Here is a 19,112-nt window from a genome sequence, read left to right on the forward strand (position 1 = left end):
TGGTTGGCACATTCCTGCAAAGTATCAGACAAGGTTGCTTTGTATTCTTGCCGTTATTCATTTCGTTGTACACTGCTCAAAAATATGTATGTGATTTAGTGAGCAAACCTATATTCCCTGACAAGGGTAAGAGAGAAAGATCTGTCCTGGGCCCTGCAATTATACTGCTGCCAAGACAGGAGAGAAGCAGCACCTACCTTTCCCCCTCTTATTGACTGCAGTGTGAGGGAATTTACGTTCATAGCCCGAGGGCTGCTTTAGCGTTAATGGCCATGGCCAGGGGAACAGAGGCACTCTGGATACAGTGGCATGGCATCCTGCCAGCAGTCCTCCCCCTCTCAGCTGGCATTTAGCCTGCTTAAGTCTCTAGGTGAACCTAGGATTGCTCCCCAAGTTACCTAGAAGGTTTTGTAGTGACATTTGTACAGATCTGATGTTTATTTGAATTGAATGACTTATATAAACTAGAGGCAGCTCACAAATCAATAGCACCACAATTTTTTTTATTAAGAAAGATACAAAAAGGTTTGACACTTGCAGATTAAGAAACAACCTGTCCAATCAAGTTTATATAAACACGATTGTGTTTGGAACAACATTCAAATTAAAGTATTTGGTTTAAAACTAGCAAAATCTATGCCAGCATTTTATGCAGCAACCTCTAGAGAGTTTATACCACATTTCCAGGCGAGAAATAAAACCATGAGAAATTACAAACAGTGTTACCACGTCCTGAAACCAAGACTTGCTTGTCAGGTAAAAGTTCATTTTTACTTGAACCATGCATTCACTATAGAAGGTAAGACTATTAAACACTGGTTTCAACAGTTTAACATCTTAAGAATAAAGTATAAATCCAGCTGCCGGTTAAAGTGCAAATTACATGTGTGCCAAGTTCTTTTTCAGAAGGCAGAGGTGATGTTGAAATGCTGCCATTAATGGTTATACAACTAACCAGAGGCACTGACAGCCTATTACAAGCTCCAGCTAAGTTTAGTTCCTTCTGCTACCAGCCAAACATGTATTCCAGAGCTTTGGAGACAATGCTTTCATCTTTCCTTGGAGTCTGTCTGTCAGAAACCACCTAAAAAAGAAACACACACAAAGTAGCAGATCTGTATATTCTAAATGAACAAATACTAATTCCTTTAATCCAGCGCTAAAGGTGACTTTTTCACAGTATTCCCTAAATACCTGGTAGTCACTGGTTGATGCTTTGTAAGCTGTAGCAAGAGGTCTCATAGTAGAGATTCTTTGAGCGCTTGAAGGCTGCACTGGTGTGCCCAGTGTTTTCATTGGTGGCGTAAAGGCTGAAGATGGGGACGATACAGTGCATCTGTCTGTGCTTTCCATCACATTCTGCAAACAGAGATCAAGTAGTCCATTCAGACAAAGTAGTTATCAGAGTCCAAGCATTTTTGGAAGCCTAAGAAAGTAAGGTTTCATCACTAGAACTAGTCTCCCTTCTCACTGAAGAGACAGTACAGAAGAGTTCACTTACTGGAACTTGTCTGATTACCAAACTGTGCTAGTGAAATATGTCAACAGTGATTTAAAAAGCCATGAGGGCCTGATACCAAACACAGACATGGCTGAGGAATACAGGATCATTAGAAGCTAGAATTCTAATGATACTTTTGAGGTAGGCTGACATGGTAAAGGTTAGAGTTTGCGTTTTTGAAATATGATATATATTGACATTGAAAAGCTAGCTATTATGTTTGGCACTCAATCTATAAAGAAGATTTTCCTTTAATATAGCGGCCTCCAGATATGCAATATGACTATTAGTTCACCACTCTATCATTCTGGAATGGAAGCAAAATACTAAATACAGTACCCAAAACATTGTAGTCAGCTTATCTACCCAATTCTCCACATTGTTATTCCTATAATGTCCTGTATTGGTAGTTCCTCATGTTATCACATCAGGCCAAACTTCAAATTAAGATCATTGAGGGACTCTGCTAAAGTGCATTGAGGCGCTCGGCTAAAGTGTATTGGCATACAGAAATTGCCAATCTGTGCAAGACAAAAATGGTGGTCATGGGATTAAGAGTCATCCACACTTTGTGACAAAGTCCAGAATTTTTATACAGTCATCTTATACTTGCTTAACTTACACAATCACAACTTTGCACAGGTGGTGGTGAGTAAATAAATAAATAAGTAAGTAAGTAAGCAAGCAAGCAAGTAAATGAATGAATGAATATTAAATCAACTTACTTTATCTATACAAGGCTTCACTCCAATCATGATGGATTCACCAAAAATTCTTCCATCTTTACTCAAGGCTTTCCGGGCTTGCAATTTTGACTGATAGTGAATATGCATCCAGTTTCCTGTGTTAGACATCTGTAAAGTTTAGTAGGAAGCAGTAAGATTTAGACAGTAAGCTAAGCATAATGGCTGAGCTTCATTTTTATATATATAAAAGAGGTACTAATCTAGACTTACAACATGCTTTAAAATGTTTCCATACTGTGCAAACTGTAGTAGGATGTACGAAGCAGATGCTTGAGGAAACCTGAAATATTGACAGGAAATAAAAAACAGAAATAAAATTTAACCACTCAAAATTCAGTCAACGTTAAACCACTGGCAGTGTATTCAGAAGGGCAGATCAGTGTCACCTGTATCTCCAAACACTGCCAAACCTGCTACCTATTTCCCATCCCTACATTTTAGTTTGTCTCATGGAGTAAGATGGGAAAAGGAGAGAGGTCAAAACACAGCACAGTTTAGCCCAAGTACAGTACTAGAATACTGAAGTCCAAATACTTCTGTTTAGCATTGATTATAGACCAGGATGTGTTTCAGTGTACAGATAGGAGAGTAAAGATGAAGAATTAAGATGTTTAGAATGTGTCAATTGTCCTATTATATAAACTTTACTATGTTAATAAACAATGAATCTCCTAAATTAATAAAACATGAATAGCCAAGACCAAACACCAAATATAAGAGGAATCTGAACAAACATCATCCAAGCTGTATGAACTGCAGAAATCCACATGTCTCATCTCTTATATTTTTTATCATCATCCTATGCCCCAACATAACTTGAATCCCAGCCCCTGAAAAGCTTAGGTAAGCCTGTTAAGACCCATGTTTAAATGCTCATCCCTGGCAACATAACCACCTCTCAGTCTTACAGAACTGCAGCTCACTTACCCAAACACTGTTACCCAAGTGTCATCTAGATGATCATCGGATGTTAGGGCATCTCCTTGAGTATAGAATGGATCTAGTTGAGCTGGTGACATTGTGCTCTTCCTGGGTTGTGCAAGAGTCGCTGGACTGAAAACACTGGCACCTGTCAAATTGTGGTAAAATGCACCTCAACTATCACTATAGTTAAAACTGAACTAGGCATTTTAATTTGAAACAAAGAGCAAATACCATGCATTAACACAGAACTCAAGTAACAAGAATCAGACTGTTGTTCACATGTTAGAATAGTAGGAAAAAGCTGCTAGTGTTGACAATGGCATCTCAAAAGCCAGTAGAATAGCTCAACCTCCCTCTATAACTAACGTTCTATACAAGAACGGTTCTAGGAGCAAGCTATCCCATCTTCCATTAAGCAGATCATATATACTCTGGATCCCGTTCGCATCCAGAGGTACCACTGTAGCAGAATCTCAGACCAATATTTTCACTTCTGAAGACAAACTGTATCTGGCATCATGACAACAACTTTGCTACTATCTCTCTGCCTACTTCATAACAGAAGCCAAGGCTCAGTTAATGTGCACCAGGCTGTCAGGCCTACAGGAACATTTTACACTGCAAACCTATACATATTCTCTCATAAGTACACAGTATTTTTTGCTCTATAAGACTCACTTTTTCCCTCCTAAAAAGTAAGGGGAAATGTGTGTGCGTCTTATGGAGCGAATGCAGGCTGCACAGTTATCCCAGAAGCCAGAACAGCAAGAGGGTTCGCTGTGCAGCGATCCCTCTTGTTGTTCTGGCTTCTGAGATTCAGAATATTTTTTTTCTTGTTTTCCTCCTCCAAAAACTAGGTGCATCTTATGGTCTGGTGCGTCTTATAGAGCGAAAAATACGGTGAGTGTTATTGATTTTAATGAGGTTTACTCCCAGGGAGATTGGTATAGGATTGCAGCCTTTGTCAGTGCCACATGCAGATGTCTGGTTTGCCTATAGAAAAAGCATATGATTAGCATGCTAGAGCACTATATGAAGCAGTATGATGTCCTACCTGTTCCAGGAGTCACTGGCATAGATCCAACAAGTGGACTCTGTGTCACCGAAAAGCTGACCTGCATTAAAGTGCAGAACTTGGTTTGAAGCTGTTTTGAAAGTCAGAAAATTAACTATTCTGCACCACTTAGATAACATTTCCACAGTAAAAATCATACAATATTATAGATTAAAAACTTGTACAGGCATGCATGTATCTACTGAACTGCTGTGAAAGGGGGTATCTTCTATGTCCTTTTTAGAACTAACAAAACTGAATTGACTACTAAAAGTATAAAGTTAAATGGTACATGGTATTGGGATTCCTTTTACACACGTCCTCCAAATCCCCATTTTGCATCCCAGCTATCATATTTAGCCCCAGTTGATATACTACTCTTCTGCAGTATTGAGATGCAGACAAGGTTCATCATCAGCCACAGAGGGTAAAGTTAGGCAAAACTAATAGATGGATATTTCAGCCTACATATTTTCCAGCAACATAGCAATTATAGTGTGAACTCATCTCTCTACATCTCATCTACCAGGCTGACCCTAGTAACAAGCTGACAGTACCATTCCAATTGCCATATATACATATACATATACGCATGTGCACACACACGCGCACACACACACACACACACACACACACACACACACACAGAGTGCAATTGCTTGTGCACCTTTATTTGCCTTTAGAACTGATGTATAGCCCACTAAAAATTAACATAATGATGAAAGCAAGTTTTTAAACATTTTCCACACTGAACATACAAGATGACACACACTCTAAACTGCTTAGCATACTGGAAGCACTTAGTTTTTCCCACCCACAGCAAATGTATCCAACAGCTGAAATGTCTATCAAGCTAGAGAAGAATGAGAATTAGTTACCACAAACAGGTTTAACTTTGCAACCTCATTAATGGTCACTTACGGGCCTTCTTGAAGTCAGAGGTGTTGATCCAAGACCTGGGCTGGCTACTTCATCATATATACTTCTAACTGGTGGAGCACCACCTTTATCTTTGTGTGTTGGAACTACTGGCTGTGGAGGAGATCCACCTATATGAAATACAGCACAACATTACAAGCTGCTGGTGTGTCCTTCTTTCTGATCCTAAACATCTTTTTACACCCAAACCAGGTATACAATTCTTCCAAAACTAGGCTTTATTAGGAACGGACATGCATTATGATTTAAATGAATGAAACCTTGGTAATGTAATCAACTGCTGGCATAGTATTAAGGTAATTCCTGCCATTTATTGGGAATTAAAATACAAATCCATTTTGTTGTCCAACAGGGCTGTCCAACAGGTCGATTGCAATCTACCAGTCAATTGTTTCCCTGGTCGATCCTGGACAATCGTGGGACCCCGGTGCCCCTCCCCCAATAATTCTTCCATCTTTGCTCAAGGCTTTCCGGGCTTGCAATTTCGACTGACAGTGAATATGCATCCATTTTCCTGTGTTAAGACATCTGTAAAGTTTAGTGGGAAGCAGTGGTCCCCCAAAAAGCTCAACAACTTTGATGGGTAGATCACTGCCAGTTTTTTTATAGTGGGAGTAGATCCCAGTCTCTTGGAAGTTGGATACCCCTGGTTTATATGATGCAACATCTCTAGCAGCACCATCAGATTACCTGAGGAGGAGCACTTTGAGAAGGGTGGGAAATTCTCTCTCTCTCTCTCACACTCACACACACACACACACACACAGCAAGGGGGAAAACATGGCTGGCACTTGCAAATGGGAAAGCCCTAGTTTTCAATGCCTTAATTTTTAAAAATTAAAATTCTAACAATGAGGAAGTATTCACTATTGAATTCTTCTGTCTGAAAATATTCACAAGTATTCCAATGAAATAATTTCCAGTAACAGTTTGAAATTAAGTTCAGGGCATTTTACTGTGCGTCGTCCCCATCCCCCCCATCAAGTAGTTCACTTTGGGTTATTGGGTGGGATGCAATATTTATACAGCGTATGAATTTAATGTGACATACTTCTAAGGCTTTGCTTATGAAATACAAGTAAAACACAATGAATCTAATCCAAATACAGTGGAACCTCGTGTTACATACCATCCTCTTAGTGAACATGTTGGGTTACGAGCTCCGCTAACCTGGAAGTAGATGCTCCGCTAACCCGGAACTTTGCCCCAGGATGCGAGCGGAAGTCGCACGCCAGCAGCGCGGCAGGCGCCATTAGCGAAAGCGCACCTCATGTTACGAGCAGTTTCGGCTTAAGAACTGACCTCCAGAACAAATTAAGTTCGTAACCGTCTAACTATAGACGGACTCTTGATAAGGCAGGAGTACATCCAAATAATGAATGGGATCTAATTGGTTTTGACAGCAGCCTCCCTTCTTTGCAAGTGATTTTGGGTCTAACAGCAAATAAAGGAGGTCAATCACTGTGCTTCAAACATGCAATAATGGCACTTTATTTAGCCTCTGATCCTTGGAGCTAAAGGCAAGAGGTACCGGTATATTTGAACTGTAGCACACCAAAATGGATAGGCACACTCTTCCCCTACCACCCCAATACTAGAGGTTTCAGTTCAGAACCAACTTACCAGCATGCAATGGTGACCTCACTTCCATCACACCAACAGAAGGGCCGCTGAAGGATCGAGGCTGTGGTGTCACAGGAGTTGGTAAATCGCCCATCAAAAATCCAGGCAGGAATTGAGCACCAGCACCAGGCTTGGGAGAGGTAGGGGAACCCAATGTCATTGGCTCAGTACCTGCATTGGGAAAGGGTGTGCATGGCTTACTAAGTCTCCACAGACTGAATGATCTATCTATCCCCAAACACAACTTCAGAGAAACACTGTAAAAGGTGATCCAAAACAGTTAGCTAACCAACTCATTTAAAGGTCTAGTCATCTAAAGAGGTCAACACATAAAGAAAAACAAGGAGCAGGCAATACCTTTAACAAAATACAAAATGGCAGCATCAATGTAGCTGCCCCATTTTATCTAACAATGCTCTGAGGGTAATTGACAGAAAGTGAACTAGCCTGAAGATCTTATTTTAGCTTTTCAGAAGTTTCAAGATTATTGTTGTTACTTTTTCTTAACGATAATTATATTGCTTTTTATTACTTTGAGAGTTTGTTTCTATTAACAGCAAGCAATGCTTAATTTTCATGAAATAAACACAGGCAACCCTCATTTACGCAGGGGTTACATTCCAAACCCCCATGCGTGCCATTGCACCTTCAGGTCAAGAGGAGACCCTCCCCGAGCCCGAAGATGATGCCCCCTTCAACCTCTGGGGTCTCCTCACAAGCTAGAGGTGCAGCAGGGCTTTCCTGAGGCTCATCAAGCCTCTCTCCCCCCACACACTTATTGATTTCCAGGGCCACTCATATGCACGGTTACACGTGAACTGAACACGTGTAAATGGGGGAATCCCTTCAAACAACATCACTCATATGCTTCACAAGGAAACAGGAATTATTATTATTAAATTTGTATCCCACCCTTTAACTACAGATCTCAGGGCAGTTCACAAGATAAAAATCCACAGGGTCCAAATATTACTTCCCCTGCAGGACGCACCTGAGCCAACAGGCCTAAAGGTCAACGTAACTTCCCGACCAGGGGCCGAGGTGGTCGTCTGAACGCGCATGAAGACATCTTGGGGTTTCATGGCTCCCGGCGATGGGCTGGAGAACCAGGGCGCTTATCTCCCCCCGCCCCCCACTCGCCCCAAAGCAGTCAAGGAATCCCGCGTTCCGACGCCAAAGTGACGTCACAGCCACCGGTCGCCAGGAAGAGGCCCCGCCCCTCCCCACCCGAGGCAGAACTGAGCCACGCCCCCTCCCACGCCACGGCTTCAGGGCGGCCGTTAAACGGCCACAAACTTCTCAGGCGGGGAGAGGAGCGGCAGGAGCCGGAAAGCGAACCCGCCGAGAGAGACACCCTCAAGGCTCGGCCCAGAGGGTAAACTCACCCACGGAAGAGGAGGAAGGCAGAGACAGCTCCATGGCGAAAGCAGCCGCGCGACCCACTACACACACCCAACTCCTGCCCTCAGCTTGCCGCTTTCAAATGCAGCGCAAGCGCAGCGCCGTGGTTGGGAAAACGTCACTTCCCTTCCGAGAGCGAGCGAGCGTCTTCACTTCCGCCATAGAGAGGAGAGCGACGCGGTCTTTTCTACGCATTTCTTCTCTCTCTCTCTCTCTCTCTCTCTCTCTCTCTCTCTCTCTCTCTCTCTCTCTCTCCGAAACACACATTCTCACTGCGATGTCAAAACACTTAACGTTTTAAGGCATAGCAAGGGGGTGCTAATAGGGGGACAAGAAGGATTTTTTTAACGAGGCTGCGATTTGTGTGTGTTCTTCTGCCCCACAAGAGGAAGAAAAGAGAACTCAGGATGCAGCTCTGCACTCCCTCACTTGGAAGGAAGCCTTACTGAAACCAACATTTGGGCCAGTGTTTCCCAAGCTTGGGTCACCAGCTGTTTTTGGACTACAACTCCGAATATCCCTAGCTGGCAAGATCAGTGGACAGGGATGATGGGAATTGTAGTCTAAAAGCAGCTGGAAAACCAACACTGCTTTAGACATTTGCTAAATTGCCTTGCCATGTTCTTTCAAACTCAGGTCTTTAAACATGTTCAGTTTAAGTTCTTGAATGCTTTCTGCGCTAATGATGGTGTAATTAAATTGTTGTCGCCCTCCTATTGCAAATGCAATATGAGTTGGGTTGAGGAAAGGAAGGCTGATGCTGAGAAACAGGAGCATTACTCACAACTAAAAGTGCCTGAACTGGCGGTGACTGACCAGGGACAAGACCTTGGTTTGGGGTCCAAGTGGACGGCTCAATCAAGATTTCAGTGTGTGTGTGAAAAAGACAGATTCAATGCTAGGGGTCATTGGCGAAGGAACTGAAAATAAAACTTCCAACATCGTGTCGTTATACAAATCAATGGTGTGACTGCGTTCGGAATGATGTGTTCCAGTGGCCTCAGCTCAAAAAAGGCAACCAAAATGATTGAGGAGATGGAGCAGTTCTTGTATGCAAAGGTGCAAAGCTTAGATAGGTTTGTTTGTAAAACAACCAGTGGAGAGACCATTCAAAAAGAGGGAAATGACACTTTTGGATTCCCATTCTTCACAGCCAGAAGGAAATAAAATGCATAGGTTTCATACTGGCATCCAGCTTCAGACCTGAGTCTTCTAGCACTTTTCCTCCCCAGCCTTTTCCCGAAAGACCTGAATGCAACTCCACTTCGAAGCTGGCTTGAACCAGAGCATTTATGTAGAATGGAAACACATTGCAGCATTTTGTTACAAGTCTCACTCGTAATGTCTTATCGAACAGTTTGTCTCTAGAACATCCCTCATGTCTTCTTTCTAGGTTACGTAGAAGCAAAGGCCAGGTTGCCAGGGCAACCCACGAATTCACTGAACAAATCCTGTGATGTGGATGTTTAAAAATAAAGATCATTTTGTTGAATCTGGTCAAATCTGACTGCTGATTGTGTGGGGATCTGCTGTTAGCTGCACAAGGGGGTAGCTAGTGTATAATAGAACATGAACAACAGAGGTCATAGGGGCCAAGGTCCCTTCGCCCTCTCCCATAAAATATTTGACAGAGCCAGGCCCCGACCAAAGTTGATGGGCATTGCCATTCAAATGGGGGGGGGGGTGTCATGTCATATCATGAGATTGACTATGTGAGCGTGTCATGTCATGTGATCAGTTACCTCCCCCCCCCCCCCCGGCCCCATATTTTATTCAAGTGGGCAGCCCTGAGAGAGGTTCTGTGGAAGGCCAAGGAAGATGCTAAGCAGGACAAATCATGATGTGGATACATCATTCACTGGATTGTCGTCATTTTAAGATGTACTAATAGCAAACCTATGTGCTGAGTTATACCCATGCAGCTAAAGCAACAATACTGAAAAACAAGTGGTATTTCTTTTTTTAGAGCTATTGGACCCTGCTCTTCAGCCAAAAAGGCTCCTTGACCAGCTTACAATCAAAACAGGACAGTCCCTACCTGTAGACTTACAATATAGTCGAATCTTGGATCCCAAACGCCCTGGAACTCGGATGTTTTGGCTCCTGAACGCCGCAAACCTGGAAGTGATTGTAATAATAATAATAATAATAATAATAATAATAATAATAATAATAATAATTTATTATTTGTACCCCGCCCATCTGGCTGGGTTTCCCCAGCCACTCTGGGCGGCTTCCACAGAAACCAAAAAACACTAAAATATCATACATTAAAAGCTTCCCTGAATAGGGCCGCCTTAAGATGTCTTCTGAATGTCAGGTAGTTGTCCATCACCTTGACATCCTATGGGAGGGCATTCCACAGGGCGGGCGCCACCACCGAAAAGGCCCTCTGCCTGGTTCCCTGTAGCTTCGCTTCTCGCAATGAGGGAACCGCCAGAAGGCCCTCGGCGCTGGACCTCAGTGTCCGGGCAGAACGATGGGGGTGGAGACGCTCCTTCAGGTATACTGGGCCGAAGCCGTTTAGGGCTTTAAAGGTCAACACCAGCACTTTGAATTGTGCTCGGAAACGTACTGGGAGCCAATGTAGGTCTTTCAAGACTGGTGTTATGTGGTCTCGGCGGCCGCCCCCAGTCACCAGTCTAGCTGCCGCATTCTGGATTAGCTGTAGTTTCCGAGTCACCTTCAAAGGTAGCCCCACGTAGAGCGCATTGCAGTAGTCCACGCGGGAGATAACTAGAGCATGCACCACTCTGGCCAGACAGTCCGCGGGCAGGTAGGGTCTCAGCCTGCGTACCAGGTGGAGTTGGTAGACAGCTGCCCTGGATACAGAATTGACCTGCGCCTCCATGGACAGCTGTGAGTCCAAAATGACTCCCAGGCTACGCACCTGGTCCTTCAGGGGCACAGTTACCCTATTCAGGACCAGGGAGTCCTCCACACCAGCCCGCCCCCTGTCCCCCAAAAACAGTACTTCTGTCTTGTCAGGATTCAACTTCAATCCATTAGCCGCCATCCATCCTCCAACCGCCTCCAGGCACTCACACAGGACCTTCACCGCCTTCACTGGTTCTGATTTGAAAGAAAGGTAGAGCTGGGTATCATCTGCATATTGATGGACACCCAGTCCAAACCCCCTGATGATCTCTCCCAGCGGCTTCATATAGATGTTAAAAAGCATGGGGGAGAGGACGGAACCCTGAGGCACCCCACAAGTGAGGGCCCAAGGGTCTGAACACTCATCCCCCACCACCACTTTCTGAACACGGCCCAGGAGGAAGGAGCGAAACCACTGTATAACAGTGCCCCCAGCTCCCAACCCCTCTAGACGGTCCAGAAGGATGTTATGGTCGATTGTATCAAAGGCCGCTGAGAGATCCAGCAGAACCAGGAAACAACTCTCACCTTTGTCCCTAGCTCGCCGGAGATCATCAACCAGTGCGACCAAGGCAGTTTCAGTCCCATGATGAGGCCTGAACCCTGATTGGAAGGGATCCAAATGGTCCGCATCCTCCAGGCGTGCCTGGAGTTGTTCAGCAACCACACGCTCAATCACCTTGCCCAAGAATGGAAGATTTGAGACTGGGCGATAGTTGGCCATACTGGCCGGGTCTAAAGATGGTTTTTTAAGAAGCGGTTTAATGACCGCCTCTTTCAGCAGATCTGGGAATGTTCCCTCACAGAGGGAAGCATTCACCACCCCGCAGAGCCCATCGCCCAGCCCTTCCCGGCTTGCTTTTATTAGCCAGGATGGGCAAGGATCAAGGAGACAGGTGGTTGGTTTCACGCGTCCAAGCAGCCTGTCCACATCCTCGGGGGTAACGGATTGAAATTGATTCCATGCAACTTGACCAGACAGAGCTCCAGCACTCTCCCGCCCCAGCCCTGCTCCCACGGTGGTGTCTACCTCCTTCCGAATATGAGTGATTTTATCTGCAAAAAACTTTGCAAAATCGTTGCAGGAGATCTTGGGGTCTTTACAAGGCCCCGGTGGTAAAGGTGGTTCCGTTAAATTGCGGACCACCTGAAAGAGTCTCCTGCTACTATTTTCTGCAAATGCAATAGAGGCGGTGAAGAAAGTCTTCTTCGCCGTCGCTATCGCCACTTGGTAGGCTCGACGTTGAGCTCTAACCTGTGTCCGGTCAGATTCGGAGTGAGTTTTCTGCCACCGATGCTCTAGCCGTCTCAGTGATTGTTTCATCGCCCTCAGCTCCGAAGAAAACCACGAGGCTGTCCGGGCTCCATGCAATCGGAGAGGGCGCTTTGGAGCCAGACAGTCAATAGCCCTGGTTAACTCTGCATTCCAGCGGGCCACCAGGGAATCAGCTGAAAGGCCATCAACATGGGATAAAGCTGGTTTGTTCTGGTTTGTGAACGTTCTTTTGGAACCTGAACATCTGATGAGCCTTCCGCGGCTTCTGATTGGCTGCGGGAGCTTTCTGTAGCCAATCAGTAGCCGTGATTTGGTTTTGGAAGTCGAATGGACTTCCGAAACGGATTCTGTTCGACTTCCAAGGTACGACTGTAAAATAAAATGATGCACAAGGGAAAAGCATTAGGGAGGGAAGAGCAAAATCAAAACCCAGTCATTCCTTTCTAGTTATGCCTATAATGACCAGCTGGTACAACTTATGGGCAGGATGTGCCTGATGGAGCTTGGCCTCCAGCAAAGCTGATGAAATAAGCCCCGATTCCTACCTCTCCCACTGAGGCCCCTGCTTTTGACTATGCATTTGCTGCTGGTCCTGCCAATCCTTATTTGCCTGCTCTGGAGTCTTGTCCCTGCCTGTTTTGAACCACAGGTCCATCTCTACCTTACTCTGACTGACTGTCAGACTCACCTTGGGTTCTGGAGCCCAACAATCTACTGCCTGATCCCACTGAGGTCTAACACACCCACACCATAGTTGCACATTCTGATAAGAATTGACTCTTGAGATAAAACTGGTCCTGAACAGAATGCCTTACCAAGGAGGCTGAATTATTTTATAAACAGGTAATACAGGTGAAATGGGCTGGGAACAGGTCACATGAAAAATTGACTCCTCCTATCTATGCCTACCTGAGCTGTAAGAGGCTTTTTGGAGGCCCTAATCCAGGTGCTCCCAGAAGAGTGAAGTGAGGCTGGTGGCTACAAAAGAGAAGGCCTTTTTGGTAGTGGCACGTTGGCAATGGAGTAGCCTCCCAGAGGGGCTTCTCTTGGTATCTCCTCTATGGCACCAGGTGAAGGCCTGTTTACTCACCCAAGCTTTTAATTGGGTTTTAAACATAGGCTTTTTTCTTTTACTGTTTTAAATTATTTTTGCATTGTTTTGCTAATAACCTGCCCAAAAAATAATTATTGCTGGTCAGCTATAACATTATAATACAAATACTAATGTGAAAGCTTTAATTCTGTTATCCTAAGCAAACTTTTATCAGTAGAAAAACATTCCAAGTGATGTAACCTTGCTGGTGCTTTTGTTACTGTTCTGTATTACTTGTAGATTTCTGTGTTTCTAATTAAACAAATACTTTTAAAAAAGGGATGAAACAACCACCAAACCAATGAGGCTTTGCAAATCCATTTTGATTCTTTATTGTTCTATCCCCTTTTTTGAAAATTAAAAAAACCACAGAATATTTATTTTGAGGTGTTGTGAACTTAAAATTATACAACAAATAGAGTGAAGCTAACTTTATAACAACAGTTTTAGAGGTGTAATTCAGGGCATCTCATTACAACGCAGTAAAAAAAGAAAAACCAACAGCTTCTCTCAGTACAGTGCAAGCACAAAGGCTATTTTTTCCTCTTTCATACTTATATATTGTTTTAGGTTTCCATGCTTTTATTATTGCACTGATGGTATTTGTGGAGTTGCTCCATGAAGCCAGGATTTGGACAGATAGCAGGTCTTGCATTTTTCACCAAAGTAAAGGCCCTGGAAAAATTGAGTCCTTCTGAGTGCATTAGGAAGCCTATGATGATAGCTGCTGCGCGAGAGACTCCTGCATTACAGTGAACTAGTACCACACCATCCTCCAAGAGAAACAAAGAGAGAAAGAGAGTGAGAGAGCACATTTAGAAAACCATTATCAATAACAACTGATATCATGCCATTTTCTCTACAGGTAAAAAATTCTAAGCGCCAATCCAAGAACAAGTTGTTCCACCCATATATATATATATATATATATATATATATATATATATATATATGCTTTCGTAGATTTTCACGGGTACAGGAATGCAGGTTTTGGTGTCTTCGGGTGTCTTCCCGTGTAAGAGTTGGGGTGTCTAGGCGACGTTTCGACGAGGTCTCACTCGTCATCTTCAGGCTGGTGTTTTCGGCTTCTTGTTACTGGAACAGAGCAGGATCTCAGTGTTTGAGTTCCTATAAATACACACCACACCCCCTCAACAGTATTTATAGGAACTCAAACACTGAGATCCTGCTCTGTTCCAGTAACAAGAAGCCGAAAACACCAGCCTGAAGATGACGAGTGAGACCTCGTCGAAACGTCGCCTAGACACCCCAACTCTTACACGGGAAGACACCCGAAGACACCAAAACCTGCATATATATATATATATATATATATATATATATAGTATCATCAAATGTAGATCTTACAATATTACACACATTTGCCTTCTGTTTCATATACTGATCTTGAATTTCTAGTAAGCGGCATGCACTCAAAGATCCTTCCACTGAACAGATAAGTGAGTACTATCAGTCTTGCCTGTACTGATCACTCGCTGGGTGAAGTTGGTTAAAGGGAGGATCAATTCCAGTCATCCTATCTCCCAAATAGGTGCCTGATATCTAATCAGCTTTTGCTGATTGTATAGAAACTAACAGGATAATTTCCCGTTCTGCCATCTGTGTTAAATTAAGTACCCACTTCCAAGTTTAAACTAACTACCGTTTGTCATTATGTCCAAACTGGGAACTGTGGTTAGTTTCAACTGTGATTCATTGGAACAAATCAAGACCAGAAAGCATGGTTTCTGTATCAATAAATCATAGTTTAAACTAACCACAGTTTGCCCTTTTGGAAAGTATCCACAAACCTGCAGTTGGTTTTAACCAACTTCTTCTGATCTCTACCTCAGATACACACCAAAGGATGAGAAGGGAGAGCCTGTCTCTGAGACCAGAGTGGAGTTGTTCACAATCTAATGCTTTATTAATTTGTCCTGCTTTATTTGGTGGAGAGTTTTAATCAGAAGTGAATAAATTATGTTATTTTTCCTACGGTAACAAAAGCATCTTGTATTATGAAGCATTAGTATAGTTAGAAAAGATTATATGGGTATTCTTGAGTATAAAGGACTAATCAAACAATTAAACCTCCGAGGTAGAACAGTGACACTAAGCTACTTTGAATGGCAAATCTAATTTAGAAGGAAAGTGGAAACCGTAACTTGAAACCTCAAGGAGGGCATGAAATGAACACACGTTTCAGGTAACTTGTAAACAATATGCTGTGTTCCTTCCTTCTAAAATAACACAAAGCTTGATGGAGCAGTATTATCTTCCTCAATTCCAGACTATGTAAATAATGAAAATCTCACGGAATCACCTGGAGTTAGATTTGAAAAGCCAAGATATTGTCAGCTTTTAGCATCAAACATGCTGATTATGGGAAATGGATCAAGCTTTGTTTTCCTTGAACAAGTGGTTATGTACAAGAAGTGCCTTTCAGAAATAATTGTTCTAATACAGTGGTACCTCGGGTTAAGAACTTAATTCGTTCTGGAGGTCCATTCTTAACCTGAAACTGTTCTTAACTTGAGGTACCACTTTAGCTAATGGGGCCTTCTCACTGCCGCTGCGCCACCGCTGCATAATTTCTGTTCTCATCTTGAAGCAAAGTTCTTAACCAAGGTACTATTTCTGGGTTAGCGGATTCTGTAACCTGAGGCGTCTGTAACCTGAAGCGTCTGTAACCTGAAGCGTCTGTAACCTGAGGTACCACTGTATAGAATTCTACCTTTCCTTATCAAAACGTATGTGGGGGAAATTATATTTCTGTTTGCACACCAAAACTTCCTCTCCCTCTCCTCTCTCCACCTGCCCTCTCCAAATCTGCTTCAAAGGGTTGCGAAAAAACTTAAGACAGATTATGGGGAGTTGCGGTGGTGGACAGGGAGATGAGAAAGAAGGGCATTTCTGCTGTATGGCCAGAAGTCTTTGTGCTAACGGAACTACCTCACAGGTGTTGGCATCTCTAGTAATGCTTGTTATGTCCAACACAGTGTGGTCAGATTTGTCAATAAATGCCATGGAGATGTCAGCAGATCCATCAACATCAGCAAAAAGGAGAAACTTCTGGATCTACATGCTGGATTTCAACCTGGAGGACAGTATCACTTAGCTTCAGCGACTGAAGGCTTTCTGAGCCTTCCATCCTCAAAGTTCTGTAACGGCATCATTATTTCATTTTGATGGAACAGCTAGTTCCATCTAGTTCCTTTTGGAGTTCCATCCAGCTAGTTCCATCCAGCTAGTTCCATTTGGAGAATCCAAAACATTTTGCAACATAAATTTAAAATACCCTGTTTTGTTAATCACAGTATTCATTTAGTGATTAACAGGTCCTTAAAGGGATCCAGAGCAAGCCTGTGTGAAGTACAATTTGATGTTTCTATAACAGTATTTAAGAGTGGAAGCTCAAAGAATTTTAATTTATCTTAAGAATACGTGCAGTGTAAAATATGTACATTGTTCACACACACCCCGCCTCCAAGCACTCATAAATGACACACAGCAACAAGTTACCTTTAATTTGACTTGCTCAATGAATTCAAAACATTCAGGGAAATAGGAGGCAATGTCAGTCTCTGGCAGGTCAAGAATAGGAATGGTCTTATATATGTAGTCATTGGGGAAGGCATTCGCAACTCCATAGGCTACGTTGAGAACGTGGGTAACCTAAAATACAAAAGAGAAATCAAGACAGAGGCAGCTTTGCAACCTCTACATTCTGGCATGGCTGAGGACCTCAGTCAACAACAGCTGAGCAATCTTTCACAAAGGCTAACTTGCTTCCATTTGATTTCTTGAACCCAAGTTCGAAACTGCGATGAAATTAAATGTTTTGCTATACACAAATATTAAACCAGGCCCTACAAAGCTTAATGAATGTGACCTAATGGAGCTGAAGAATAATGTAAGACTAAGAGCAGCCCATTTTAACCCGCACTTAATCCAATGCAGACACAGTCACCTGAATCCTAAACATATTAGTTGAAAACTATAGGGGCAATTAAAGCATCAGAACTAAATCACAGTGAGTTCAGTACTGCCTACTTTTGAGTTAACTATACATAGGATTGCAGTTTAACATTTGAGTAGAACTTACTGCCATCTAAGTGTGTGTAGGATCCATTTCAGTTATCTTCTGTCTTGTATAAGGAGTCATATAGTCTTACATTTTGCAATTCCGTCAAATGCTGAGCAACATAAGTTTCAAAGAAACTAAAAACAACAACACCCTACTGCCAGATATCCAACATTCACCCCCCACAAGGCCATTGAAATCAATGGGTGTAAGTCACTTAAGTCCATTTATTCCAAGGGCTCTACTCCGAGTACGACATAGCTGGCGATGCTCCTTTGAAAAGTTTGATCTCTTTAACACGAGACAGCTTTTTAATAATGGTGATTATGTTTTTAAAACCCACATAGCTTCATTACCCTGTATTTTTGCATTGTCTCCAGGTCATGGGCAGCATCTTGTGACCCTGTGAGGAGAGAACAACATTTTATTCGGTAACCTGGGCAAGGAGTAAGAAACAGAGCGCAAGACCACCCAGCCTATTTCTGATGAAGCCACGGGCTTGTTTCAAATAACACTAAAAGGTGAGTGGCAGAGGCCATAACATTTTACAAGAGCTAGGAAAGATGAAACCCTTAAATGTCTTGCAAGTCTATTAAAGCAGGCAGATCAATATATAAATACAGGTTTCCTAATAATACCCATATGCATCCGTTTCTTGGCTCCACCTACGTACCAAGCAACAGCCAGGGTTTCACAACACCAACTTGAAGATCCAGACTCAGGTCTTGCACATAACCACAGCCATCCCCATCGTTACCATCCGCTACTTCCACCACGTGCATCCGAGCATCCTTCCAGGTCTCTATGATTCTCTTCCCACTCAGAGTAGTCACTCTGGTGCATTGTTTCTTCAGATTAGTCCTGGAGAAAGATTTGATTTCCTGGGTGAGCGAGTGCATTACATGGGCAAAGAAGCCTTCAAGCTAGTAGTAGCAAAGGAGGAGAAAACAGGGGTGGGGGGTGAGGAAAGAAAGCCTCTTTGCCTATGGCTCTTTCTTTCCGTGGTGGTGCGTAGATCTTTTCCAACCTTTCACACAGTGCCTGCCCTGAACGCAGTGGCACCCTGCCTAGGAGAGTCAGTCTGCTAGAAGCAGGCTGGCAGGCAAAGAGAAAGAAAGCTTGTGTACTCTATTCAGCTTCCTTTTTCTAAGACCTTTGTGTAAGGCGGCTTTCGATTGGCCACAGGGAAGTGCTTCTGGATTGGTTCAGAGCCCTTTTGTGCCAAGCAGAGAGAAATCTCTCCCGGCTGCCGGATGAAATAACACACAGCCAGCCGCGCACACTGAGATCTGCTCACACTTTTTCTCGTTTTCCATATCTCTTTGTGGCTGGCAAACCACAGTGTACAGACACCTTTCAAAATGCAAAGTTGAAACGTGCGCTGAAATATTGGGGAGCAGGATGTTCCTCTTATTTATCTGTTTATTGGATTTATATACGACCCTTCATCGCAAGATCTCGGGGTGGTTCGCAGAATATAATACAAAATAAAAAACAAGTAAATAAGTAAAACAAAACAGCAAAACAATACCCCCCTTTCCCACAGACACATTTAAAAGGCTGTAAGATAATAAACAAGAAATGGAGGCAGTGA

At 43.2% G+C, this 19,112-nt stretch overlaps 2 protein-coding genes across 3 annotated transcripts; both read right to left on the reverse strand.

Annotated features, from left to right (window-relative positions):
- Positions 1-512: 512 nt before the first annotated feature.
- NUP35 (nucleoporin 35) lies at positions 513-8,329 on the reverse strand. Of its 2 annotated transcripts, none has more exons than XM_081182859.1 (9): positions 8,173-8,329; positions 6,788-6,958; positions 5,147-5,274; positions 4,226-4,286; positions 3,175-3,316; positions 2,458-2,527; positions 2,227-2,355; positions 1,195-1,359; positions 513-1,084 (listed from the first exon to the last, which is right to left on the reverse strand). In XM_081182859.1, the coding sequence occupies exons 1-9, from the start codon at positions 8,204-8,206 to the stop codon at positions 1,007-1,009; spliced, it is 978 nt and encodes a 325-aa protein (XP_081038985.1). In that variant the 5' UTR covers positions 8,207-8,329; the 3' UTR covers positions 513-1,006. The 2 variants fall into 2 exon arrangements, with proteins under 2 accessions (XP_081038985.1, XP_081038984.1); XM_081182858.1 differs by lacking the exon at positions 8,173-8,329 and adding an exon at positions 7,779-7,935.
- A 5,410-nt stretch (positions 8,330-13,739) lies between these two features.
- Positions 13,740-18,672, reverse strand: DUSP19 (dual specificity phosphatase 19). The gene is made up of 4 exons (XM_081183789.1): positions 18,192-18,672; positions 17,875-17,921; positions 16,957-17,109; positions 13,740-14,207 (listed from the first exon to the last, which is right to left on the reverse strand). The coding sequence occupies exons 1-4, from the start codon at positions 18,415-18,417 to the stop codon at positions 14,001-14,003; spliced, it is 633 nt and encodes a 210-aa protein (XP_081039915.1). The 5' UTR covers positions 18,418-18,672; the 3' UTR covers positions 13,740-14,000.
- Positions 18,673-19,112: the final 440 nt, after the last annotated feature.

The sequence above is a fragment of the Podarcis bocagei genome (assembly GCF_964188305.1).
Source record: "Podarcis bocagei genome assembly, chromosome: 1".
Lineage (NCBI taxonomy): Eukaryota > Metazoa > Chordata > Lepidosauria > Squamata > Lacertidae > Podarcis > Podarcis bocagei.